The sequence below is a fragment of the Neovison vison genome, chromosome 2, assembly GCF_020171115.1.
Source record: "Neovison vison isolate M4711 chromosome 2, ASM_NN_V1, whole genome shotgun sequence".
Lineage (NCBI taxonomy): Eukaryota > Metazoa > Chordata > Mammalia > Carnivora > Mustelidae > Neogale > Neogale vison.
The window spans coordinates 33,784,710-33,810,267 of NC_058092.1; the positions used below are offsets into that span (position 1 = coordinate 33,784,710).

The following is a 25,558-nucleotide window of genomic DNA, read 5'->3' on the forward strand; positions in this document are numbered from 1 at the left end:
ACTATGTGAGGTGTTAGAATGGGGTGACATCAATGAGAGACGGAAAGTAGACTCTGGGAGGTAACGGTCCTAGAGGCCGATGCAGCTAGATTCAAATCCCAGCTCTACCACTGTGTGCTGCCATGGCCTCAGTTTGCTCAAATGGAAATGAGTCTAATTATAACTTCTTATGTCATAAGGTGGTTGTGGGGTTTAAATGAGTTACTGTATACAAAATGTTTGATGTGCTGCAGGGATCCAAGCAGTGCCTGAAGTTATGATTACTCTTATTGTCGTTGTCATCATCATCATTTCGTGCCTCAAATCCTGCAGGCCTGAAACACTCTTCCCTGCCCCCCACCTCCCCAGGGAGCCTTTCTCACACTGGGTGAGTGCCGCTCTTCAGACTCCCATGGCATCTCTAAGCACTGGATCCAAGCTGGACCTCCCTGTGGTCACCACAATGACCAGTGCATAGTAGGCTTCCAGGAACTGGTTCTTAGGTGATTTTTATGCATGAGTAAGTGAATGAATGAATGAACAAATGAATGAACAGAACCGGGAACTGGATCACATCAAGTCATGGGTCTCAATCACACTCTAATAGGGACTGGGTCACATCTGGAGGCCCATTTATGTGGCAGGTGTCATGGAGGTGTCCGAAGCAGGCAGTGGAGTTAGAAACAGGCAATCGCATCAAAAAGTACCAGGAGCCAGAAGCCCCAACCGTGGTAGCAGGGTTTTCGAGGGCAGAGGGATGGGGAGACACCAGGGCAAATACTCCGCCGGTGGTCATCACGGTAGTAGAGTGGAGAGAGGCTGAGAGCTGGTTGCGAATCACAGCAGGAAGGTGAACAGGAGATCCAGGGGAGGCACAAAATTGATAGGACTTAGTGACAGAATGGATGGAGATGAGCAAGATACCTTAAGATACAGCTGGAGAGGGCAGGCCAAATGATACCTTCAGTGGTCTCTAATCTTCATTCTGGTTATTGTTACTTCATTGAAGGAGGCAAGCAAAGGGATGCTAAGTGACGCCCATGAAGAGGGGAGTGGAACGAGCCCCTGAGCCAGAGCAGGTTTGCCCCCGTTCCCTGAATCTCCCCTAAATCTCTCTTCTGTCTGGTCTCCCCAGTCCAACCTTTACCCCCTAGTTTGTAATTTCCTTGTTAGGAAGAATCTCGACTTCAGCTTGATATCTGCTGCATTCGTTATTCATTTGCTACCCATCCCACAAATATTTATTGAGCGCCTCTTACACACAAGGCAGAGTCCAAGGTCTTAGAACCAAATACATACATATTTAATTGAGCACATCACAATAGAAAGTCAGCAGTGGAGAGGTTCCAGGGGAGGAAACTGGCAGCGAGTTTTGTTGGAGAGCATCTGGAAAGGAAATGTGGGAGATTCATCACTAAGGCCTGGGTTGCTTAAAAGAGTAAAAGATCAGCCGGAGAAATCTGCTGACTTTGTAGGGAAAAAAGCACAAAGCCCAGCCTGAAAACAAGGGATCAGCAATAATTGGGCATGGCATCCGAGAGAATTTTTTTTAATGAATGCTGAAATTAAGTGATATAATAAAAACCTGAAAGTATATCTGACAGGCTCAGATAAAGAGGCTCTGGAAGGAAAGAATATGTCAGGATGTCTCCAGGCGCTTGGGCTCTGCGGGCATATCCCTCCAACAGAGAAGTGTTGTCATGCCTCATGGACTATAGTGCTTGGGATCACCCTGTTCTCTGGACCGACTCCATGCTTCCCACTATGGGAAGTGTCCTGAGTGGTGGCAGTCCCTGGCACAGATATGTTTTATGGAGATTCGGCCTGCATTTGCCCTTTTTTTTGGTACTCTGACCCTCAAGGACTTTGCTCCCCACGGAAGGTCTGGCCCTCATGCTGGCGGCAGCATCTCTTAGGAGCCAGTTCAAAATGCAGAATCCCAGGACCAGCCTCAGGCTGACTGAGTCAGAAGCCACATTAAACAGGATCCTTAGGTGATTCCTTTGCACTGTCACATGAGAAGCAGTCTCATGTGCTTGGGGACAAGCCAAACAGAATACACTAACCAGTCCTTCTCTGGACCCATGGTGACAGGGACACCTCCACGGAGGCACCCTCAGGGCCCTCAGGCTGAGTGTGAGAAGGAAAGCAGAGATTTAAGGTGTGGGAAGGGAAGACAGAAGTGACTGCTTGTTTCCAGGTGCAGAGCCCCCACCACGGGCCCCCACACACACTTTGTGTCCGGCGATATAGAAGAGCTGCAAGTCCTGCCCACGCCAGCCATGTCTTATTTCTGTGCCTTTTTCTTTCTGTTCCAGTTGTATGTGACCCCACACACACGCCCCTTTCCCCTTTCCGTCGTAACTCCTTGCAGCCTCAGCCCAGGGACCAGTTCCTAGGAATCCCCCCTGGTCATTCAGGCAGGGCTAAGTGCCTTTCCTCTGTGCCCCACCCCCCATGACAGCAAGGTGACCACCATGCTCAGATCCCCCACTAAACCCTCACCTATTCAAGGGCAGAGGCCTGGTCTTACTTTCTATATTCCTCAGGATTAGCACAGTGCCTGGTCCATAGTAAGTACTCAAGTAAGTATTGGACGGATGGATGGATGGATGGATGGACGGACGGAAGGTGAATGGATGGATGGATATTTGTCAAACAAAAATAGGAGAAGTAAACTGTCAATGAGTACAGCAAATGTTCATTATTCATTTATTTTCTGTGCTCCTCACTAAACAATATGCTGCTAAGGGCAGAAACCATTTCTCATTTCTGTCTGTATCCCAGGGCCATACCAGATACCATATAAAGGTAGGTTCAACAAATAAATGGGAAAAGTGAATAAAATATAGCACAGTACTTAAGAGCTCAGAGCTCTGGAGCCGGACTGTCAGAGTCATTCTGCCACTTGCTGTTTATGTAATCTAGACAAGTGACATAACCTCTCTATGCCTCAGTTTCCTCTACTATAAAATTGTGATTAAAATAGAATTTCCTCATAGGATTATTGTAGTAACACATTCAATTCATATGGAATGCTTAGAAAAGCACTGTTATTGATGCTGGGAAAGGTCTGGATGCTTGGGACTGGTACACTCTATCTGTAGCTTATGTTGCCAGAGTCCACCTGAAGGCAAATCAGCTGGTGCCTCAAGAGGCTGATCCATGAGCTAGGATAAGGACTCGTACCCAGCAGAGGAATCTGGGTCCAAGCCCAATCCTGTGTTTCACACGCCCTCAGTCCTAGGCCAGGGCAGGCCCTGTGCCCACTGATCACTCATCCATCCATACTCATTCTCTCTTCTTTTCTACAGGAAAATGTCTCCCTGATCAAGGAAATTAATGAGCTCCGCAGGGAGCTCAAGTTCACCCGCTCCCAAGTCTATGACCTTGAAGCAGCTCTGAAACTGACCAAGAAACTTCGACCACAAGATGTTCCAGAGACAGGTAATATCACCAGTGGCCAAAGGGGATGAGCACTGGGATCAAGGAGCCAATGGCAGCCACAAGGAAGTCTCCCTTTGTCTTCCAAGGCTGCCTTTCCTGATTCTTGCTGCCTCAGGTCACATCTACCCCATGGTCTTCTGGGAACGTCTCCATGCTGTACACCTGCTATCCAAAGGATCTGTGAGGCACTTGCCACATGCAAACATGTGCGGGACCAAAATCCCTGGCATTAGCTATAGTTTTAGAATTCAGAATCTTTCTGATTTTAGAAAGAGCGTACTATATACTGCATATTACATAACATCCCTAGAGGAGTCTGAGGCAGGGTCCTGAAATCAAACACATTTGTATTTCTGTAGTGAGACATGAATATTCACACTGAACTTCATAAATTTTAAAATACTTTACATTTTTAGAGCTTTTTGGCACTTTAGGATTGAGGATAAGGGATTGTAGACCCGTGCAATTAAAATAAAGACAAAAAGAAAGATTAGAAATATTCAAATGGAAAGGGGAAAGAATGACATTGAAATAGTAAATGAGTTAGTTACTGCAATTATATCCTACAGTTATTCTGAATTTCTGACAGCCAAGGCAAAAAGAGAAACAGAAAAACACGATAGTTTACATAGTCCTCATTTATGGCAAAAAGAAGGTTTAGAGGCTTTTTTTCCTAGGGAAACAAACCTTTCCCTGGTTCTAAATTTTGTAAGAAACTTAACACACGGATCCTTATGAAAGGGCTGTTAAATAACACAGTGGACAGCCTTTAACTGTATGTCTTCAGACTATTAAAAAACACTCTTCAGGTATCTATTTCTTATCTGGGCAGTCAATAAAGATGGAGAGTATAAGGCATTTCCATGGAAAATTTAAGTCAGTGTGGTTTGAGTATATTGTTTTCTGGTGGTTTACATTCAGGAATAGAGCTTAGAAGCCTTGATGAAGGGAAACCTGCCATTGGCCGTGGATTGAGTCTTTCCAGTATCAGTCGTCTCATGTGCTATGGTCACTTAAGAAGTTATCATTGGGAGAAGGTGACTGAAGTATACACAGGAAGTCTCTGTAATTTGTTGGGACTCTTAAACTATTACAAAATTATACATATAATTGTGACCACACAATACAATTATATGTGTAATTGTACCCTTTTCATTAGAGTCAAGGAGTTGATGCAAGAGGGAACTCTAAGTAGTGACAATATTAGGTCTAAAGAACTGACACAAGAGCACAGTATGTGGGACACCTGGGTGGCTCAGTGGATTAAGTCCCTGCCTTGGGCTCAGGTCATGGTCTCAGGGTCCTGGGATTGAGCCCCACATCGGGCTCTCTGCTCAGCAGGGAGCCTGCGTCCCCCTCTCTCTCTGCCTGCTTGTGATCTGTCTGTCAAATAAATAAATAAAATCTTTTAAAAAAAAAACAAAATAAAAAATTTTTAAAAAGAGCACAGTGAGTGTTAGAAAGATTGAGATACCTAACTTCTTGGAGATGCAGGGGAAGTGTAGATGTGCCTGGGAACAACCGCAAAGCCTCCCTTTAAAAAATGTTTCAAATATGCCCAAGTGTCCCTGCAAATAATCAGCTGAGACCTCCTCAGGATACTGTATGATATAGCCAAGTTCTTCTTATTACTATTGTTGAAACTGTCAGGCATATTTAAAAAATGGGAGAAAAGTCTAATGAATTCCCATGAATCTATTCCCTGACTCCAATGAGTATCAGTTCCTGTCTCTCTTGCTTCATCAGTATCCATAGCCCCAGTTATTTCCTCTCCCATCAATATGGATTATTTAAAAACAAACCCAACATCGGATCATTTGCGTGCTATAGTTTTACTCAAGGAAGATTTCATTTGTAACAGTTGACAGATACTCCAACTGTCTGCTTTGATCATGAAGAACCTAAGTCTGACTTCTAATTTTGAACATGGGGCCACCAAGACAAGTTAGCTCAAAATATATATCCTTAAGTTGTATAAGATTGACCAATTCAGTTGGTTTTTAAAAAGTTTTTATCTAGGGGTGCCTGGGTAGCTCAGTCAGTTAAGCATCCAACTCCTGATTCAGCTCAGATCATGATCTGAGAGTCATGAGATAGAGCCCTGTGTTAGTCTCCAGGCTCAGCCTGAGATTGTCTCCCTCTGCCCCCCACTGCCCTGTAAAATAAACAAATAAATCTTTAAAAAAAAACTCTTTATCTGAACAGGACAGGTTGCCATCCCCAAACCACTATTTTAATTTTAGCAGCATTTACATTAAGTTTTCATTCACAAAACAATTAACTAACAGGTCTAATAGACACACCTGCATGTTTTTCAATTACTAAAACCATATAATTAGAACTTCCAAATAAAGATGGCTAATTAGAAACCTGCTAAAATGACATAAATAAACCTTCAGATCAAAGAAAACAAAGAAAGAGACACAAAATATTGAAAGCTGGAAAACGGAAAGATAAGTAGTAACTGACTTCAGAGACTCCTAGGCCAGAAGTGGGGAATCTAGAAGAAACCTAATGTACATCACAGAACCCCCTCAAGGTTCAGGAATTAGCTGAAGCACATATATCAGGAGGTAGGGGTGAAGATGGGGCTAAAAACAAGGGAAAGTCTTTAGAAGCTGTTCAATCTACATTGTAGCCAATACAATGGCTAAAAATAGATGGATCATGAATGAAATTCCCAAAGACCAGAGAACAAAGGAAAAATCCAACAAACTTCTAAAGAGCATGGGGGAGGTTTCATGCAAAAGATCAAAAATCCCAATTGCAGGATACAAAATCAACAGAAAATCAGTTGCATTTTTATACACTAACAATGAGCAAAAATGGAATTAAGAAAATAATTGCATTTATAATAAATCAAAAAGAACAAATACTCAGGAATAAACTTAAATATGCCGGCAAAAAAATGTATACATTGAAAATTATAAAATGTTGTTGAAAAAAATTAAAACATCAATAAATGGGAAAACACCTTATGTTTGTACTAACAGTACAATCCCTGTCAAAAATCTCAATTCAGTTATTTTTTTTACAGAAATAGAAAACCTATTCCAAAATTCACATGGAATCTCAAGATATCCCAAATAGCCAAAATAATCTTGGAAAAGAAGAACAAAATTAGAGGTGTCGCATTCTAATTTCACACACTTCCTGATTTCAAAACTTACTACAAAGCTATAGTAATCAAAACAGTGTGGTACTGGCATAAAGACAGACATACAGACCGATGAGATTGGGTAGAGAGCCCAGAAATAAACCTTCACATATATTGTCAAATGATTTTCAACATAGGTGCCAATATCACTCAATGGGGAAAGGACAATATTTTCAGCAAATGGTGCTGGGAAAACTATACCCACATATAAAAGAATGAAGTTGGACCCTTACCTTACATCATATACAAAACTTAACTTAAAATAGACCAAGGACCTAAATGTCAGAGCTAAAACTATAAAACTCATAGAAGAAATATAGGGAAAAAGCTTTATGACTTTGGATATGATAATGATTTCTTAGATATGACATTCAAAGCACAGGCAACAAAAGGAAAATAAACTGGACTACATCAAAATTTAAAACTTTCATGTATCAAAGAACACTTTCAGTAAGAGTGAAAAAACAATCCATACAATGGGAGAAAAATATTTGCAAGTCATATGTCTGATAAGCGACTGAGATCCAGAATAAATAAAAAACTCCTACAACTCACCAACAACCAAAAAAGATTTTTTGATGAACAGAAGACTTGCACAGACACTTAACCAAAGAAAATACACAAAAGTCTAATAAGTATATGAAAAGATACTCAATAGAAATATGCAGTTTTTGTTTGTTTTGAGAAAGAATGCACATGTGTGTGCACACATGTGCACAAGCAGAAGGGGAGGAGCAGAGGGAGAGAGAGAGAATCTTTTTTTTTTTTAAGATTTTTATTTATTTATTTGATAGACAGAGATCACAAGTAGGCAGAGAGGCAGGCAGAGAGAGGGGGAAGCAGGCTCCCCACTGAGCAGAGAGCTCGATGTGGGGCTCGATCCCAGGACCCTGAGATCATGACCTGAGCTGAAGGCAGAGGCTTAAACCACTGAGCCACCCAGGCGCCCCGAGAGAGAGAATCTGAAGCAGGCTCTATGCCAGCATGGAGTCCAGAACAGGGCTCGATCTCATGACCCTGTGATCATGACCTGGAGCCATTATGATCACTATTATCAAATAACAACAACAACATCAACAAACCCTGTAAGTGTTGGTGAATATGTAGATAGGAAAAGGAAGGAAGGGAAGGAATGAAGAAGGAAGAAATGGAGTCAGATCAATACAGAATGAATTGGAAAACTAGATGCTAACTACCTTGCAGAGGGAGATAGGTGAGATAAGTATCTGTCATTCTTGACTCTGGATGAAGGAAAGAAAAAACAAGAGAAAAGATCTCTCCCTGAGAACGTCTAACCAAAAGTCCATACTCGGGCAGGTTTAAGTCCAGAATTTACACTTAATTTGTGGCTCAAAGCAACCTTGGCTGAAGATTTAGTTTCACTGGCAGTGTGTCCAGGTCCCAAGCAGAAGCAAATGCAGATTTGCTAAGGAAGAATACATTTTAAACACGGTTGTCAAAGAATTCATATAGATAACGTTTTAAGGAACATGAACTCACAATCAAAAAATCACTAAATACAGGAGGAAATAAATCACCACGAGTGAAACATGACAAAAACATAAATCTACAGGATAAAATCAACAAAGACCGTGGATAGTAGGATTATTAAAATAAGAATATTTAATATATTTAAAGAAATAGAAACTTGGAAATAAGACAAAATAAGAGTTTCCCAAAATTGACTAGGTAGATTTGGAAAAAGAGCCAAAAACACTCCTAGAAATGAAAACTGTAGGTTGCAAATTAGTCTCAATGGACAGACTGAACAGTGGGTTAGAGGTATCTGAAAGGAGACTTTGTGAACCGCAGGAATGAAGAAATTACCCAGACTATAGCCCAAAGGGACAAAGGTGTAATAAGAAACAGAGAAGATGGGATAACCCAGCTTATGTCTAGCTGAAGTTTGAGAAAGAGAGAATGAGGAGAGGAGACATTCTGATAAAGAATAGCTGAAAGTTTTTCGGAATTGATGAAAGATGCCAATCGTGAGGTCCAGGAAGCCCGGGGGAGCTCAAGCTGGATAAATAAAAAGAAATCTATACCTGGTCTGCAGAAAACCAAAGACAGAGATGTTAAAAGCAGCCAGAGAACAGAGAGACTGCGTTTAAAGGAGTAACAATTCAAGAGATAGCTGACTTCCCAAGAGCAGCAGTGTAAACCACGTAGAAATTCTGAAATAGAGTCTTCAAAGTGCTAAGAGGTAATAACTGTCCCCTGGAGTTATGTAACTGGTGAAACACAAGAAAAACTTTTTTTTTTTTTTTTAACAAACAAAACCAGAATTTGTCACCAACAAAACCTCATTAAAGGAACGGTCACAGAATATATGTTAGGAAGAAAAATTATTCCAGAGGGAAGTCTGACAACTGTATAAAAAATTACTAACAATGTCTAAATTGTGGATCACAATACCAAGACAGAACTAAAGTACTGCGCATTTAACCAGGGGGATCAAAGCTAAAGCATTCTAAGTCTTGTATTGTTTTGCAAGAAGGTAAAGGTATTGATTTGTCTTGGACTCTAAGTTAAATATGCTTCTTAAACTTTTGAGGATAACTATTAAAAAAGAAAGAGTATGTATACCTTATAAACCAGTAAAGGGGAAAACCCCCTAAATTTTGAAAAGGCCAAAAAAAGAAAAGGAAAAAAGTGACACCAACATAAATGCAAATAAAACAGTAGAAATAAATGCAAATGTATTTGTAGTCACATTCTTATTTCCCATCATTTAAAATCAGAACTTAATCTCCCAAAAGAAGCTTGCAGGCAGGGTGCAGAGAGGAGACTGCCCAGCTCTTGGTAGATGGCAGGATCAGAACAGAGCATGGACTAAGAGGACACGGGGGATATGAGGAGCAAGGTGGGGAACGGGGCCAGGAGGAGAGCACTGACTTGACCCAATCATGGAGGAAAAGGACAGGAGGGTTTACACACCCACGGCACATGAAGAAGGGCCATCAAAGGGGGACTCTGTAAGACGGAACCAAACTCTGATGAGCAGGCAGGTCACTATCAAAGAATGAGAGAGAATTGAGAAGTGAAGAGAAGAAACAGGATAAGCCCAGCCCATGTCCTCAAGAAGCTCACAGACCAAGGAAGGAGACAGAGGGGGAAACATTGGACCCACATGAACTGCTCTCAGGAGGCAAAGCTGCACCCCTGGGAACATTAATGGACAATGTCACCCAGACCAGGGATATTTCAGGAGACAACTGCTTCTGGAGGCCAGCCACCAGCCAGCAGCTGTGTCAGCCCTGAGCTGTCTTATAACGCTGCAGTGTCTGATTCCCCCCCATGCCAATTAGGATACTCCTTATCCATTACCTCTCACTGTCAAACCTCTGAGGTTCACTGACATCACCCAGTGATTGCAGAACCTAGAGGAGCTTAAAGCTACAATCTGCATCAATACCCTTACAGCACCTGGTGAAGCACTGGGACAAAGAGAAGATGGTATGGCCAGTGGCAGGGCAGAGTCGGGAAAATTCCAAGTGCTGGAATATTTCCAGGCTCAATCTGGTCCGTATCTCCAGGACTGTGGCTTCACAAACACGGGTTAGATCTCTCTGGGCAACAAGACAATAACTAAGTATGAAAGCCAGTGGGGAGGGCACAAAGTTTAGTCCAAAAACTATGCTGGTAACCAGGAAAGAGGAAATAGCTAAGGGAGCAGGTGGAGAGGCAAACCGAAACTAGGCAGAGGCAAGTGACACAGGTGCTTGGGCTTGTCAGTTTGGGTATGCTGTACCTCCCCAAGGGTGCTACTCTCCCCAGGGCCAGGCCACAGCTTGACCAAAAGGATGGTTATCAGGGGCAACCTGTAGCAGCAGGAGGAGGAAGCGTCAAGAGCTAGAAAAAGAAGAAATACTAAAAGATCAAGAGCCTAGATATTGCCAAAAAAAGAAGAGTTGAGGGACGCCTGGGTGGCTCAGTGGGTTGGGCCGTTGCCTTCAGCTCAGGTCATGATCTCAGGGTCCTGGGATCGAGTCCCGCATCGGGCTCTCTGCTCAGCAGGGAGCCTGCTTCCCTCTCTCTCTCTCTGCCTGCCTCTCCGTCTACTTGTGATCTCTCTCTGTCAAAAAAATAAATAAAATCTTTAAAAAAAAAAAAAGAAGAGTTGAGGAGCAAAGGCAAGAAGAGAATGGTCTAGATTTCTCTAAGGAAGAATGGGATGAGTCAAGCACTCTTTTTTTTTTTTAATTTTATTTATTTATTTGACAGAAATCACAAGTAGACAGAGAGGCAGGCACAGAGAGAGAGAGGGAAGCAGGCTCCCTGCTGAGCAGAGAGCCCGATATGGGACTCGATCCCAGGACCCTGAGATCATGACCTGAGCCGAAGGCAGCGGCTTAACCCACTGAGCCACCCAGGCACCCGAGTCAAGCACTCTTAATGTTGGCTCCATCATCAGACCAGTTACAAGCGTAAGGCAAGGCTGGCCTCTGGGCATTGCTGACAACTTGCTCCTTGCAATACTGTGTTCCAACATGGATTCTTTTCTAGAGTTAACTTCTGAGGTGCAGGGAAGAGTTGGCAGTGGGTAGGAAAGAGACCTCTCTTCTGCTGAGAGGAGCTTGACTGGGAGCTGGAGACACAGACTGTCAGCAAAGTAGATGTCAATGTCATCTGTGAAGAGTTGGGGAGAAGATGGATTTGGCAATAATTTCTTGGATGTGACACCAAAAACACAAGCCACAAAAGAAAAAGTAACTACATAAAAATTTAAACTCACATGTTATCAATGGACACAATCAGCAGAGTCAAAGGGCACCCTTGGGATGGGAGAAAATATTTGCAAATCACACATGTGGTAAGGAGTTATGGCCACAATATGTAATGAACTCCTGCAACTCAACAGCAATAACGAAACAACCAGGTTGAAACATGGGCAAAGGACTTGAATAGACATTTCTCCAAAGAAGATGCACAAATAGCCAAGAAGCACATGAAAAGATGCTCAACATCACTCATCACCAGGGAAATGAAATCAAAACCACAATGAGGAGCGCCTGGGTGGCTCAGGCAGTTAAGCAGCCGCCTTCGGCTCAGGTCATGAACCCAGAGTCCTGGGATGGAGTCCCATGTTGGGCTCCTTGCTCAGTGGGAGCCTGCTTCTCCCTCTCCTTCTACTGCTCCCCCTGCCTGTGCTCTCTCCCTCTCTCTGTCAAATAAATGGTAAAATCTTTGAAAAAAAAGAAGAGAAAACCTGAACTTTCAAAAAACAAAACAAAACCATGATGAGATGCCACCTCACATGTTTTAGGATAGCTGCTCTCAAAACAAACCAATGGAGAAGCATTGGTGAGGATCTGGAGAAATGGGAACCTTAGCGCACTGTTGGTTGGCACGTAAAATGGCGCAGCCACACAACATGGCAGTTTCTCAAAACATTGAAAACGGAATTACCATATGACCTAGAAACCACTTCTGGGTATATACCCAAAAGAACGGACAGCAGGTTATTTGTAACCCCATGGTAATAGCAACATTATTCTCAGTGGCCTAAAGGCAGAAGCAACCCAATGTCTATCACTGGATGAAGGGATAAAACAATGTAATATATACACGCAATAAAATATCCTTCAGCCTGAAAGAGAAATGATTTTGGCACACGCTGCAACACAGATGAACCCCGAGGACATCAGGCTACGTGAAATAAGCCAGACACACAAAAAAACATACACCGTGTGATTCTACTTGTCCGAAGTTCCTAGAGCATTGTGTTCTTAGAGACAGAAAGCAGAACAGAGGCATGAGAGTGCTTGCTAGAGTTCTGGAGAATGATTATACAACAATGTAAATGAACTCAATGCTACCAAACTCTATACCTAACAAGTGGTGAGATGGTAAATTTTATGTTATATTTGACCATAATTTTCTTTAAAGAGGGTGAGGAGTTAGAGGACAGGTCAAAGTTCAGAAGCACAGCCGGAGTGGGGCAATGAGAATTTGCTGACTACAGGCAGGAAGTTCGTCTGGGGCTAGAAACTGAGAATTTGAATCTCCTAGGTAGCACACAACGGGCCAGATGGGAATGGGTGGTTGGATGATCTTAGGTTCAGGCTGTGCAGAGCACACGGGGCAGGGAGACGAGGCATCTAGAATCTCGAGGGTGCTGTCAAGAAAATGGCAGAGAGACCCACAGTGAGCCTAACTGGACAGAAAAGGTAGTGAATCTAAAAGGAACCCATTTGGTGGGTAAAAAACGGAACTGTCCAGAAAGAAGAGATCTATGCTCAAAGAGCAGAAATCTTGAAGGCAGTGAGAGAGGTGGGAATGGCAGGATGGGTTACTACAGTAGAGATTTGAAGGTGTGGGGTCTTAGGTCTGCTGAGGAAGGAGAACCCACAGAACGGGTGCCAACATGGCATGGAGGCCAAGAACATAAATGGTGAGCGTTCAGCCTGTGGGGTCTAGGGAATGGGATGAGCCATGGACCATCGTGGACACTGGCATTGCGTGGGATGATGGCAGCTCCTGAGACAGGAGAATGGAGTCTGGGGAAGGTCCTCAAGGCATGAGTGAGTTGCCAGTCCAGGAGGGTGAAAGAGGGGTCTGCCTCCTGGAGCAGGGGTCTTATGTGAGGAGGAGGACCGGGGGCTTGGGAAGCCGACCTAAGTCAGCAGGAGAATACCACCCTGCTTGGGGAGTGGGGCGCGGGGGAATGAGCAGAGTCCGCTGGAGGGGCCTGGGGCAGGCAGACTGGGGGGCTCAGGACACAAGCTTTCTCACTCTGGAGAAAGTGTCTCTTCATTCTTCCATCTCTGCCAGACAGTGAGAGGGCCTGTCTCTACCCCTAGCATCTGGGATTATGAGGAGCTCAATAAATCAGGGGACAGTAGGGAAGAAGAGGGATAAGTTGGTTTCAAAGACCTCACAGCAGTCCAGTAACAGGCCCACAGCAGTCCTGCTCTGTGCCTTCCAGTGTCCAGCGAGGACATGCCTGGAATCGCACCCACCATGAGACTGAATGAGCAAGAAGAAACCGGGAGAATCATCGAAATGCAACGCCTAGAAATCCAGCGCCTCAGAGACCAGATCCAAGAGCAAGAGCAGGTGCCGGGCTTCCACCCCCTTGCTGGAATTCGGCTTCCTTCCCTTGTCCAGTCAGAAGTGGACATTGAGGTACAAACCAACTGATCCCCTCTGGTGAGCCATCTGCTGGTGCCCCTGTGCCCCTGCCCTCAAGCCAACCCTGTGCTGTCCCTCCAGTCCCAGTGGCACTGGCCACACCAACCTCTTTGTCCTGCCCCTGGGCAGAATAAAGATATTTGCCAGCAACCATGTCCAACTCTCTGTTTACCCAGGGAGCCAGGGAGGGGTGAGGGAAAGAAGGTATCCTGAGGACTTGCAGGGGCGGCTCCAGCTTGTCCAAAGCCATCGCTACTTATCCCTGTCCAGGCACAGGGCTGCCTGTCACTGTGGAGACCAACACCGTAGACTTGGGCCCAGCTTCCTGCTGCCCGTCTACTCTTTCTGGGCCTCCAGGGTGCGGCTGCCTATACCCTGTCACAGGTGCCAGCTCATCCCCCTCAGACTAGTGTGTACCCAGTATGTCCTCTGCCCTCTAGGTGATTCCGGCACCCTCTGACTGATTTAACCACAGAGACAACAAACCGTGACATCATCGTGCCCGGCAGGTGGGCTAGAACAGACGTCACTCCGAACTAGGCTCTTGGCTTTACCTTTGCAGAAATAAATGGCTTGAAATGGGGGTCAGGGAGGTCAGCAGAGCCCGATGCTGAAGGGTATTGAAGGCCAGAGATGACACTGTCCAGAGGCCAGCACAAAGCCCCTGAGCCATCCCTGCCCTCCATTCCCAGGCTCTTGCCACACTGGCTTCCTTTCAGTTCCTATAAAAAGTCAGGTTCTTCCTGCCTCCATGTCATTGCACATACTGTTGTCTCTGCCTGAAATGCTCTGTCCTGACCCCTCACTCAGTGAATGTCCTCCTTCAGATGGTAGTTGAAATGCTGCTTTCTCAGAAAGATAGTCCCCGATCCCTTCCTCCCCAATCTGGATTACATGCACCATATTGTTTTCCTTCATAACCCCCACTAGAACACATCCATCTGATGGTGTGATCTGCCTCTCCCACTAGGCTCTCAGTGCCGTGGGTGCAAGGGCTGGGTCTGTTTTTAAAGTTCCCTTGCGTGTCTGGGTGGAGCATTGATGGAGGGACCCAACAGGGGAGGCTAGGGACTGTGGGGAGGATGCTGTGGCCAACCATGACTAAGAAGACAGCGACCCGGATGGTGGCAGTGGAGATGCAGAGACATGAATTCCTCTGACTTCGGGATGAAGGGAGCTAGCCCAACGCAGGGAGAGGGAGAAGGATTTGGGAAGAGGGGACATGCAGAGCAAACCTGTGGTTCTTCTGCCGGCCAGAAGGAAATTCACTGGAACTAGGATGCAGCGACATTCAAGCAACAGGGCTTTCAACCTAAAAATGCCTGAGAATCAAGACCTCACATTTCACCTACAAGATGGGCCACAGTTTCCAAGTGAGGAAATCCAGACTGAGAAGGGTGAAATCGTTGATCCAGGCTCGTCCTGGCAAGGCCAGGATTGTGGGCCCGGGCTGCCAGCAGCCTCCATATTCCAGCCCTTTAAGCCTGCTCTGGAGGAACACCAGATACAACCTGGGCCAGGTGGCGGAGATGACAGGAGTGTGAAGCCAGGAAAGTCTAGACCAGAAGTAGAGGGAGCTGATGACTCCCAAGCTCAGCTCACCTAAGCTGCTGGCTGGCTGCAGTCCAGTTTCTGGGAGGGAAGTGGAGGCAGATGCTCAGGCAGAGGGAGAGCCCTGTCCCAGCCATGCCTGGCACTTGGGCCAGCAAGGGACAGGGTGTTTGCTCAGCTGCCCAGGGGGGCGGGGGAACCTCTTCTTGCAGGCAAATCTGGAGCCCGAAGTATAGTCTTGTTCCGTGCCAACGTCCACCTCTCCATAACCAATGTCATGGCCAGATTGGCTCTTGTGGTTCTGATCATGATTCCAGACTCCCTTCAGCAACCACCATCAGGAAAGAAAGGCTTATCGTTTCGGGGACGTGGAAATAACATCAGGGCTACACAGCAAGGTCAGGATCGGGGGGAGGGAGAAGGAGGGAGGAGAGACAGCCGTCCCACAGGCCTGGGGTTCTGCCCTATTGGGGTCAAGTGTGGGGGCCTATGGTTTCTGGGATCATTATTTAAAATATAAGAATGGGAATTTGAAGGGTAAGAAGCTGGAGGAGAGGGTATCAGATGGTCAGTTGCTGAAATCCACCAAGATCTCAGAAACAGAGAAATCTTGGTGGCTGGCAATGTGTTTTCTGAGATAGTCCTCTTTGAAACAGAGGTAAGGCACTTGCGTGACCAAAAAAAAAAAGTCACTGTCAGGGCTTAGCGACACAGTTCACCTCTCCATTTTCCTCTGTTGTTCCTACTTCTGGCTGCTGGGGGCCACTGACTGGGCTTCCCACAGAGGAGACCTCTTTCCATTTTGCCTATCCTGTCTCCATGGGGAGCTTCTCAACCCACTGGCCAACCTCTGCCTTCACAACCTCCCTCCCAGTGGCCTACAGCCAGTTGAACCACCACCACCCCCCACCCCCCCGCCATTAACAGAGTGGGCGGGCCTGGCAGTCCCCTCCTCCTTCAGGACCCCACTGGTCCCCCAAGTGGCCAGGCATTTGGCATACAGACCCCACTCTCGTTCCTCTGGTCGCAGTCCATTATGAAGCTCTGGGGACTCATTCATTTATGGTGCGACGGCTGGTGCCCTGGGAATATGCGCGTGTCCAGGTAGGACCCCCTTGCAATCATCAGTCTGGATGCGGAGTGAGAGGTCACAGAGGAGGGTGTCAGGCCCTGCCACGGGGTTCATTCTTCCTGAGCTCTGCTAGGGTAAGCTCCCCTAGACCACTGGAGGTTCAAGGGCCTACTTGGGCTTTGAGATGAACTGGATGAGAGAGCAAATTTACAAGGACAAAACCCCGCGGGGCGCCAGGCAGAGGGAAGAACTAACCCTCGCCATCGCTTCCGATGACCAATCCTGTACCAGAATTGGCGTTTACTGCTCATCTAGGGCGTGTCGCGTACTGGGATTTGGCAGGGGTGTCCCATGTAGACAGGGACTCACAACTGGGACTCAGGACTGGGACTCACCGAGCACTGCCTCTGTGTTCTGGTGGAGTAAGTATATTCAAGTTGGGACTTTGAGAGTCTAGCTCTGAGCAGAACTATGGAAGCCCTTCTTTAGGTCCAAGTAACAAAACCCAGCTCCAGCCAGTTTAAGGCAAAAGGGGAAGTTTATCACCGGGCTGGGCAAGGGGGTGAGAGTGGGGCTGGTCTCAGGAATCTCCAGGCAGAGATACAACCGGGCCTCAGGACAAACTTGAACCCGAGCCTGGCTGAAACCACCCCTCCCTCTCTTGTCCTCACCCGTCTCTGCAGACCAGTTTCCACCCCCAGCTCAGCTGGCAAAGGGTGCCTCGGCGTCTCATTAGTACCCGCTCCAGAGCTGAAACAGAATCTCTAGTCTGACTTCAAAATGCCAAAAGAGAACCATTTGGGGCCTTGCTTGAGTCTGGGGCTCACCCCCGGCTACAACCAGGGGGATGGGTCACAAAATGTGATCCTCATTGCTGGGATTCATCCCTGCGGGGGGAGGCAGTCATTGTGCACAGGGCAGACACTCCCAAAGATGTGTCTCTAAGGGGACTGCCACCCCAGCTACAGACCGCTATAAAGCGGTTCAGGAGGGCGGGAACAGCACCTCTTTTGCTCAGCACAGTGTCTCTGGCACCTGGAACAGCACCTGGTAGGAACACAGAGAAAGGAAGTGGTAAATGTTTGCTGGAATTAATCAAGAATATAATTATATTATTTAATCACACACACACAATTTAGATTAAGTACTTATTGGCCCCATTTTACAAATGGAGAGCCTGAAACACATACAGTTTAAGCAGTTTTTCTCTGGTTCCCCAGCTGGAGCTGGGGCTTGACACTTCAAGGTCAGTCTAGCTCCCCAACCCACGGGCTTTCCACCATTCATTCAAAGCGCATTCACCGTGCACCTGTTACACGCCAAGCCTATTTTAGGAACTGGGGAGACATCACGAATCACACTCAAATCCCTTCCGTCATGAAGCTTCCGTTTTAGGGGAGTACAGAGACAATATTCCAGACAGATAAGAAAAATATATAGCCTGTTGGGCAGTGATAATTGCTACAGAGAAACATAAGAGTATAAAGGAAATAAAATAGGGCGGGGGTAGGAAGTGGGGAAGGCTGTGATTATAGGGTGTCGGGGAAGGGCTTCTTGCTGAGAAGGTGATATTTGAACACGTACCTGACAGAAGGTGCAGGAGGGAGTCACGTGGGAGAAAAGCATTCCAGGCAGAGGGAACAGCCCATGCAAAGCCTCCAAGCAAGAGCAAGTGAGGGAGGGATAGCTGTGATGAAATCAGAGAGGGCCTTGGAGATCCGGGAGGACTTTGGCTGTTTGAGGAAGGTGGGCCACTGGAGGCACGTGCATAGTAAGGACAGGACCAGCTCCGCATGAGGACAGGGTCAGCCCAGCTTCCCGGGTGACAGTAGGTTGAGGGGGAAATGCAGCAGAAGCAGGGAGACTGGGCCACGGGGCCTCTCTCTTGAGAGGTGGACTTCTCAGAACTCCCACCGTCCAATGGCCATCTAATCGACCAGTTAGAATCCACATTTTGGGGGCGCCTGGATGGCTTAGTCACTAAGCATCTGCCTTTGGCTCAGGTCATGATTCTAGAGTCCATGAATCCAGCCCTGCCTCAGGCTCCCTGCTCAACGGGAAGCCTGCTTCTCCCTCTCGCACTCCCCCTGCTTTATGTTCCCTCTCTTGCCATCTCTCTCTCTCCATCAGTTTAATAAATAAAATCTTAAAAAAAAAAAAATCCATATTTTGTGTTCTGTGCCCACTGCCACCTCCTACTCCTGGCTTTCACTGACGCCCATCTGAGCTAACTCCGCAGCTTCTATTTTGGGAACACAGTTCAAAAGCCCTGCAAGGAGCCTGCTGCCCACTTGGACTCCAGACTTATTTGTTAATACCCAGACAGAGATCAAGGACTCGTGCAATCAGTGTAAGCTGAGGAACCTTTTAGGCTGCATTACCACCGCCCAGAAGGGTCTTTTCAAACCACTCGGGGGAAAGGGAGAAAAAAAAAATCTCATGAGTTCGCCTGCCCCAGCTCCATTCAGGACAGTTAGACCATGGGCCTGGCTGGGCTGACATCTTAAAACCAGGAAGGTAAATAATTGTTAGGAATCAGCCTCTCAGCCCAAGGAACACACATCCTGGAACCCTGACCCTCCCCACCCCCTCACCCCTCTCACCCCATTCGCACCAGGGCAGGGGGTACCTTGGTAAAGTTTCGCAAAGTGGCACACCCACGTGGGCCTCCCTGAGATCCAGCCCGCCCCACAGCAAGTCAGCTTGCCTGCACTTTTCCTCGAGGGGGAAAAATCATCTAGATCTGCACCAGTCAGGGAACCACGGGCCACATGTGGCAACCGAGCCTTTGTGACATAGCTAGTCTGAACTGAGATTTCCAGAATAAAGGACTGAAGTATCTTATCACTCATTTGTAATCATACACTACATGGAAATCATAATCATTCCCGATCATGAAAATATTTGGGGGTTAAATAAAAATGATCATATGTTATTTTCACCTTTTTTGGAACCTTTTTCACATGGCTACCAGAAGATTTTTTTTTTAAGTTGTTATTTCTTTATTTGACCGAGAGAGCGAGAGCGAGAGAGAGAGAGAGAGAGAGAGAGCACAAGCAGAGGTTGCTGCAGAGGGAGAGGGAGAAGCAGGCTCCTCCAGATAGATGTAAGTCTTGATCCCAGGGATCCCTAGACCCTGGGATCATGACCTGAGCCGAAGGCAGATGCTTAACCGACTGCCCACCCAGGCGCTCCTCCTAGAAGATTTTAAATCACATCTGTGGCTCACGTTGTAATTCTATTTGCTTACCCTGCTCTCAAGTTATGACCGGCTCCCCCATCACCTGCACAGAACAAAGCTAAGAGAGGCACAGACAGCTCAGGCGTGGTTGTTTTGTAAGCTGATACGGGGAAGAAAACCCAGACTTTGTTTTCCTTGTCTATTTCACATGTATCAGAAGGAGAGAGAGCAAGAGACATGCAAGAGGCCCAACCCAGGAAATGGGTGACATTCTGCAACCACCTCCAAGCAGGCCCCCTTCACCTACCCAAAGTGCGTGTGGTGGGTGCTGCCAGATTCCCCTATTCTTAGAAGCAGGGAGGCTCCTGGGTGGCTCAACCGTTGAGCATCTGCCTTGGGCTCACGTCATGATCCCAGGGTCCTGGGATCAAGCCCCACATCGGGCTCCCTGCTCAGCAAGAAGCCTGCTTCTCCCTCTCCCACTGCCCCTGCTTGTGTTCCCTCTCTCATTGTGTCTTACTGTCAAATAAATAAATACTCAGAAAAAAGAAGAAGAAGAAGAAGCAGGACCCTGGCCATGTCTCTGGGACACTTCAGAAGCCCCCAGGGCACCTCAGAAGAGTCCAAATGCCTCACCACGGCCTATGAGTTCTCAGTCCCAAGTCCTGGTGCAACCTGTTAAACTTGTCCTTCCAGCCTTATCTCTCGCACACTGCCTGCCCCTATTGATGAAGTCCCAGAACCTAGGTCGGGTTCGGTGGGGTGAGGTTCGGAGCCGACGGCTAAAGAAAGAATTCTTAAGACGTCTCTGGTGCAAAAAGGTGGTTTATTAGAGCACGGGGACAGGACCCGTGGGCAGGCAGAGATGCGGCTGCCCAGGGCCTGTGAGGAGTGTCTGGTTATATACACAGGAGTTGGGTAGGTGAGGACAAAGGGGTGTTCAGAAGAGCTATTGGGGCAAAGAATACTATCAGGATATTGAAGGCCTGGTTACTAGCAAGTCAAGGCATTTCCCCTCTAATGAGGCATTAACATAAAGACAATTGGGAGTTTCCTGGTGGAATGTTACATTCCTGCTATCAAGCATCCTTGTGAGTGAGATTTAGGTTTAGAAGAAATTTAACTTTATTTACTTTTCTTTTTACCTCCACCTCCTTTGGTTTCCTATGGAGGGGAGGGTGGCATTAGGGCTTGAGGAACTGAGTTATGTGTCCTTGGAAATTGGGCTATTGATAAGGTAACTTCTTTGTTTGTAAATCTCAAGGACATTTGCAAACAAAGGGAGACTCCTGCCTTACGGGGACTGTGATCTCTGCAATATAACCATTTGTTCTTCTTTCCGGGCAGTCAGGGATGCCTGAGGAATGTCACACATATTACTAAGGAGAGTGGGTGGAGAGGGGGTGCAAGGCGCCAGCCCCTGCTCCCTCCCCAGCCAGCCTCCTGCTCCCTCATCACTATCACTTCACACATTCATTCATTCAACAAATATTTATCATTACTTCCCACATGCCAGGCAAAATGCTGCCTACTATGGTCAGGTGGTTAGCAGAAACAGACACTAAGACCCCTGTGTCATGGGGGATGACAAGTAGGTAAATAGAGGCAATTACAGCACAGGCTCGGGTTAGAGCAGCTGCAGAGCAAGCACAGGGGCCGTGGGTGTACCAGAGGCACCTAAACCCACCTGGAAGTCCCAAAGGGCTTCCTGGAGGAAGTGACATCCCAGTTGAAGAATTTGAGTTGGCCAGACTGAGGCTGGATGGTGGCAAATACCCTATGCAGGGGAACTCTTGAGTTCAAAAACCCACTGGAAGGGCAAAGCAGTGGACAGAGCCCACAGAACTGCGGGGCATGGCATCTGGCTGGAGGGGAAGGACCAGTGGCAAATGACTGGCGTAGGGTAGACGACAGGGGCAACTCAAGCCCAGCAAAGGAGTGTGGTGGATACCCTGAAGGGTTTATTCTGCAAGAGCTTTAAGCAAGGGAGTTCCTTTTTCACACCTGAAAAGCCTTTCCCAAGTCCCACCTCCCCCCAGGAGGCCAACCTAGGCACTTGGGGCTTTAAAGGAAACAGAGCAAGGGGCTTATATGGGCTCCAATCCAGGTATGAGGGTAAAGGGTCTGGGTTTGGGGATCAGCTGGTGTTGGGATTTGGGGGCCCGAGGCAGGATTCGAGTCTGGGGCTGGGATTTGGGGGCTGAATTCAGGAACAAGAGTCAAAGTTGTAGTCTAGGATCTAATTCCAGAATATGGAATTGGATTTGGAAATGGGGCTTGGGGTTGGGGCTGAGATGTGGGCTAGTTGGAGCTAGGAAATCTAATTAGGGTTTGAAAGTGCACCTGGGGTTGGGATTAGGTTTAGGATAGAACTAAAACTGAGCTAGGCTTGGAGCCTGGGCGATGGGTTAGAGTCCCGACTCTGGGTCAGATAGACAACTTTCCTCCTACAGCCCAGATCTGAGAATTGTGTTCGAGCCCTAACAGCCAGCAGAGAAGCCCCTCCCTTCCCAGGAATGCCTCAGCCCCGGCAGATGGAGCTGTGCCACGTCAGCCAATCGGCTCAAGCCCTGCCTAGGAAACACCTGTTGATCCCCCTCCCCCACCACACACACACCCCCAGGCCTTACCTGGATGCAGGTTAAGCAGGTGAAGCGCCTCCCCGGAAACGGAGATGGAATGCCCCACCTGCCTGGCCCAGCCTGCTCTCATCGGATCCAGCACTTCCAGGCCTCTGTGAGTCCCCCACGATCCCCTGATCCCAACCGCCCCCCCCCCCACCCCCCCCAACCCCCACCCCCGGCTCTGCCTGAGAACCTTCACTCCACCCCCAGCCTGGCCCCACTGTCCCAGCACACCTGTGCTAGCACCTTAAGATCAGTGAAGTCACAGCCCTGAGGAATGCTGGGATTCAGTCCTGGTCCCCTCCTAGGGCCCCTCCCCCACCTCCCTTGGGGGCACCTGCATCTGCTCCTCCTACCTTGTGTGCAGTGGCTGCCCTTGCAGAGGGGTGGGGAAGGACCACTCTTCAGGGGTGTTAACCCGTGGAGGACCACGTTCATCATATTCCTGGAACAACCCACGACCCGCATCCTATGTATAAAGCAGGAGTCCTCTCCTGAATTGGAGGCGAGAACATGTATTCTTTTATTTTAAAAAGAGTTCTTTGGACATCTACGCATTTGAAGCGGAAATGTCAAATGACTCGCCCCCATGCTTCAAGATAAATATTATCGTCCTCACTTTTCCAATAGGGAGACTGAGGCTCTAAGAGGGGCTTCTCTGACCCTCCCCTGGGCCCCTCTTCTGACTCCCCCACTGGGGGCTTTAATCACATATACGCACCTGCTGTAAACCGGCTTTCCTTGAAGGCAGGGACCATGGCTGCTTTATTTTGCCCAGTTTGAATCTTGTTGGCTGGCCTCTAGAGGAAGGTTAAATGTTAAATGAGTAACCACTGTCAGGTCCCTCATCAGAGTCCCATGGCTGGTAAGGACAGGACAGAGCCCTCCTCCGTTTGCTCCACTTTAGAATAATGGTGGAGGGACACCTGGGTGGCTCAGTTGGTTAAGCAGCTGCCTTTGGCTCAGGTCATGATCCCAGCGTCCTGGGATCGAGTCCCACATCGGGCTCCTTGCTCGGCAGGGAGCCTGCTTCTCCCTCTGCCTCTGCCTGCCATTCTGTCTGCCTTCTCCCTCTCTCTCTCTGACAAATAAATAAAATCTTTAGAATAATGGTGGAGGAGGAGGATGGCATGGGGGGGGTGAGAGGGAGAATGAAGAAAGGAGGCAGGAAGAGGGGCTTGGGTGGGGGTGATGTGGCAGGAGGCGTGGGGGTGGAAGCAGGGACCGTGTGGAGAGAGCTTTACAGGTGGCCTCCCTGAGACGTGCACTTCATAAGGAAGTAAGGAACACGAGAGGAGGAGGTCTAGGCTAATTGACGGAGCTTGGGCGGGGAAGTGTTGCATCAGAGACGACTAGGGAACATGAAGGTGACGATTGGCTTATGGGTCTGGAGCTTAGGAGGGAGATCCGGGTTTGGGGAAGAGAGGGATGGGGCACCAGCAGCTGTGGGTAGGAAATCAGATGAGATGTGGGGGAAGGGAAGAGTTAGGGATTAGATCCTGACCCACAGAGAAGGAGCTGTAGTCCCAAGAAAGAAGGTTCAGGGTCAAGCTGCTGGTTCCAGAAGGGTTAAGTCATAAGCCCCCTCCCTCCTCACAACCCTCCCCCCAGGAGCCAGCCGTGACAGCTGAGGCCATGTGAGGCAGATCCTGAATGAGGCTTTATCTCTGCTCTTGGTCCTACCATCCACTGTGACACCAGCTCCTTCGGCGGCGGCCGGGATGGGACAGGCAACTGAGAGAGCCAAAGAGGTCAGGGGCCGGGCCAGGGGCTTCCCTGGAGGGGGTGGGGGATGTGTTATGTGGGGGAACTCTCCTGGGATCATTGGAGAAGCATTCCTGAGTGGCAGTGCTGGGGAGGGGGCTGTCCGGGGACACTGGGGAGGATTCCCAGGGATCATCCCCAAGGCTCCCAGGAGAGACCAAAAAGGGTGAGTTGTCTGGGGAGGTAACAGGTGTGATCCCCCCTGCAGGTGATGGTGACCACACCCCGGACGGGGAGAGGAACGGGACTCTGGGCCTCTAGCTGCCAAGCAGGTGGTGGGGGCTCTAGGCCATGACCCATACCCTCTAACCCCTGACACTGCCCTCTGCCCTCTCGCCTGCCCCTCCGGCCATGTCTGAAGGAGAGGCTCCAGCCCCGCCGGGTCCGGGGGGGCTGCCCCCAGACATGCTGGGAGAGCAGGTAGAGCTATGGTGGTCCCAGCAGCCGCGGCGCTCGGCACTCTGCTTCGCCGTGGCCGTGGTCCTGGTGGCGGGCTGCGGGGCGGGTGGCGTGGCGCTGCTGTCCTCCACCAGCAGCCGCTCCGGCGAGTGGCGGCTGGCGACGGGCACGGTGCTCTGCCTGCTGGCCCTGCTGGTGCTGGTCAAGCAGCTGATGAGCTCGGCCGTGCAGGACATGAACTGTCTTCGCCAGCCCCACCATGTGGCCCTGCTGCGGAGCGGGGGAGGGGCCGATGCGCTCGTGGTGCTGCTCAGCGGCCTGGTGGTGCTGGTCACCGGCCTGACGCTGGCCGGGCTGGCCGCCGCCCCTGCCCCGGCCCGGCCGCTGGCTGCCATGCTGTCGGTGGGCATCGGCCTGGCTGCCGCGGGCTCACTTCTGCTGCTGGGCTTGCTGCTGTACCAGGTGGGCCTGAGCGGACACTGTCCTCCCCTCCACGCAGCAGCCCCCGCCACCCCCGGTGACCACAGCGGCCACGGCAGCACCTTCAGCATCTCAGGCCGGCTGTCTGCTGGCCAGCGTCACGAGACCACGTCCAGCATCGCCAGCCTCATCTGACCAGGCCCCACTTCCCCTCGCCCCCCCCCCGCCCCAGCAGCCACAGGGCTGCGCCAGGCTGTCGGTGCATGTGGGTGGGTGTGTGCTTGCACAGACGTATGCCGGGGAGTGTGCGCGTCTATCCATCTCCCCGGGACTGTCCGACCCTCTGTGGGGCTGCGTGACCTGTGCTGAAGAGCCCACGTGTCCCCCTGCCACAGGAAGGCATGGGGGTGTCTCCTCAGCAGTGGAGGGGGGTGTGACCCTGCCTCTCTCTGGGATCCCTGAAGACTCTTGGCCCTTATTCCCAGCTCCCCTCAAATGCAACCCTGCCTTGTAACACCTGTCAGGGAGTTTCCAGGAGTGACTGTTACCTGCCTAGCCCGGAGACCATCCCAGCAACTGTTCACTGAGGAGAGTAACGGGTGACAAAGTGAAAGGACACAGGCTCCAGGAAGTGCCGGGACTGGACTGGAATCCCCCCATTTACTACTCACCAGCTGGGGGCCTGGGGCAAGTGACTGAACCTCTCTGAGCCCTGGGTTCTAGAGAGTCACAGTCTTGTGCTGTGAACTGGATCGTGAGGACCACATGCCGTCGTGTGTGAAGGGACCAGGCACGTGGCAGGTGTGCAATAAAAGTGGTGGCCGCTGTCA

The 25,558-nt window shown here is 48.7% G+C and overlaps 2 protein-coding genes and 1 long non-coding RNA gene across 7 annotated transcripts in view; 2 read left to right on the forward strand and 1 right to left on the reverse strand.

The window, feature by feature from the left end:
- Positions 1-13,867, forward strand: part of CFAP57 (cilia and flagella associated protein 57) — a 71,840-nt gene extending 57,973 nt beyond the window's left edge. Inside the window, exons 21-22 of the mRNA XM_044238005.1 lie at positions 3,294-3,426; positions 13,512-13,867. Coding sequence (XP_044093940.1) covers positions 3,294-3,426; positions 13,512-13,726 — 348 coding nt within the window. The 3' untranslated portion in view covers positions 13,727-13,867. The remainder of the gene's footprint in view (positions 1-3,293; positions 3,427-13,511) is intronic.
- LOC122899854 lies at positions 1,278-22,993 on the reverse strand. 4 transcript variants are annotated; one of them, XR_006383154.1, is made up of 5 exons: positions 22,152-22,238; positions 17,346-17,387; positions 16,274-16,397; positions 15,320-15,590; positions 1,278-1,365 (listed from the first exon to the last, which is right to left on the reverse strand). It is a non-coding gene; the product is annotated as an uncharacterized LOC122899854 (long non-coding RNA). The 4 variants fall into 4 exon arrangements; XR_006383155.1 differs by lacking the exons at positions 1,278-1,365; positions 22,152-22,238 and adding exons at positions 10,989-11,212; positions 22,867-22,993; XR_006383152.1 differs by lacking the exon at positions 1,278-1,365 and adding an exon at positions 10,989-11,212.
- TMEM125 (transmembrane protein 125) lies at positions 21,122-25,558 on the forward strand. 2 transcript variants are annotated; one of them, XM_044238003.1, is made up of 3 exons: positions 21,122-22,257; positions 23,757-23,896; positions 24,118-25,558. In XM_044238003.1, exon 3 carries the CDS (start codon positions 24,261-24,263, stop codon positions 24,921-24,923), a length of 663 nt encoding a protein of 220 aa, XP_044093938.1. In that variant the 5' UTR covers positions 21,122-22,257; positions 23,757-23,896; positions 24,118-24,260; the 3' UTR covers positions 24,924-25,558. The 2 variants fall into 2 exon arrangements, with proteins under 2 accessions (XP_044093938.1, XP_044093939.1); XM_044238004.1 differs by lacking the exon at positions 21,122-22,257 and adding an exon at positions 23,349-23,512.

Excerpts from the sequence above, each read along its gene's own strand:
- TMEM125 (XM_044238003.1), top strand. The coding sequence starts at position 24,261 with ATGTCTGAAGGAGAGGCTCCAGCCCCGCCGGGTCCGGGGGGGCTGCCC.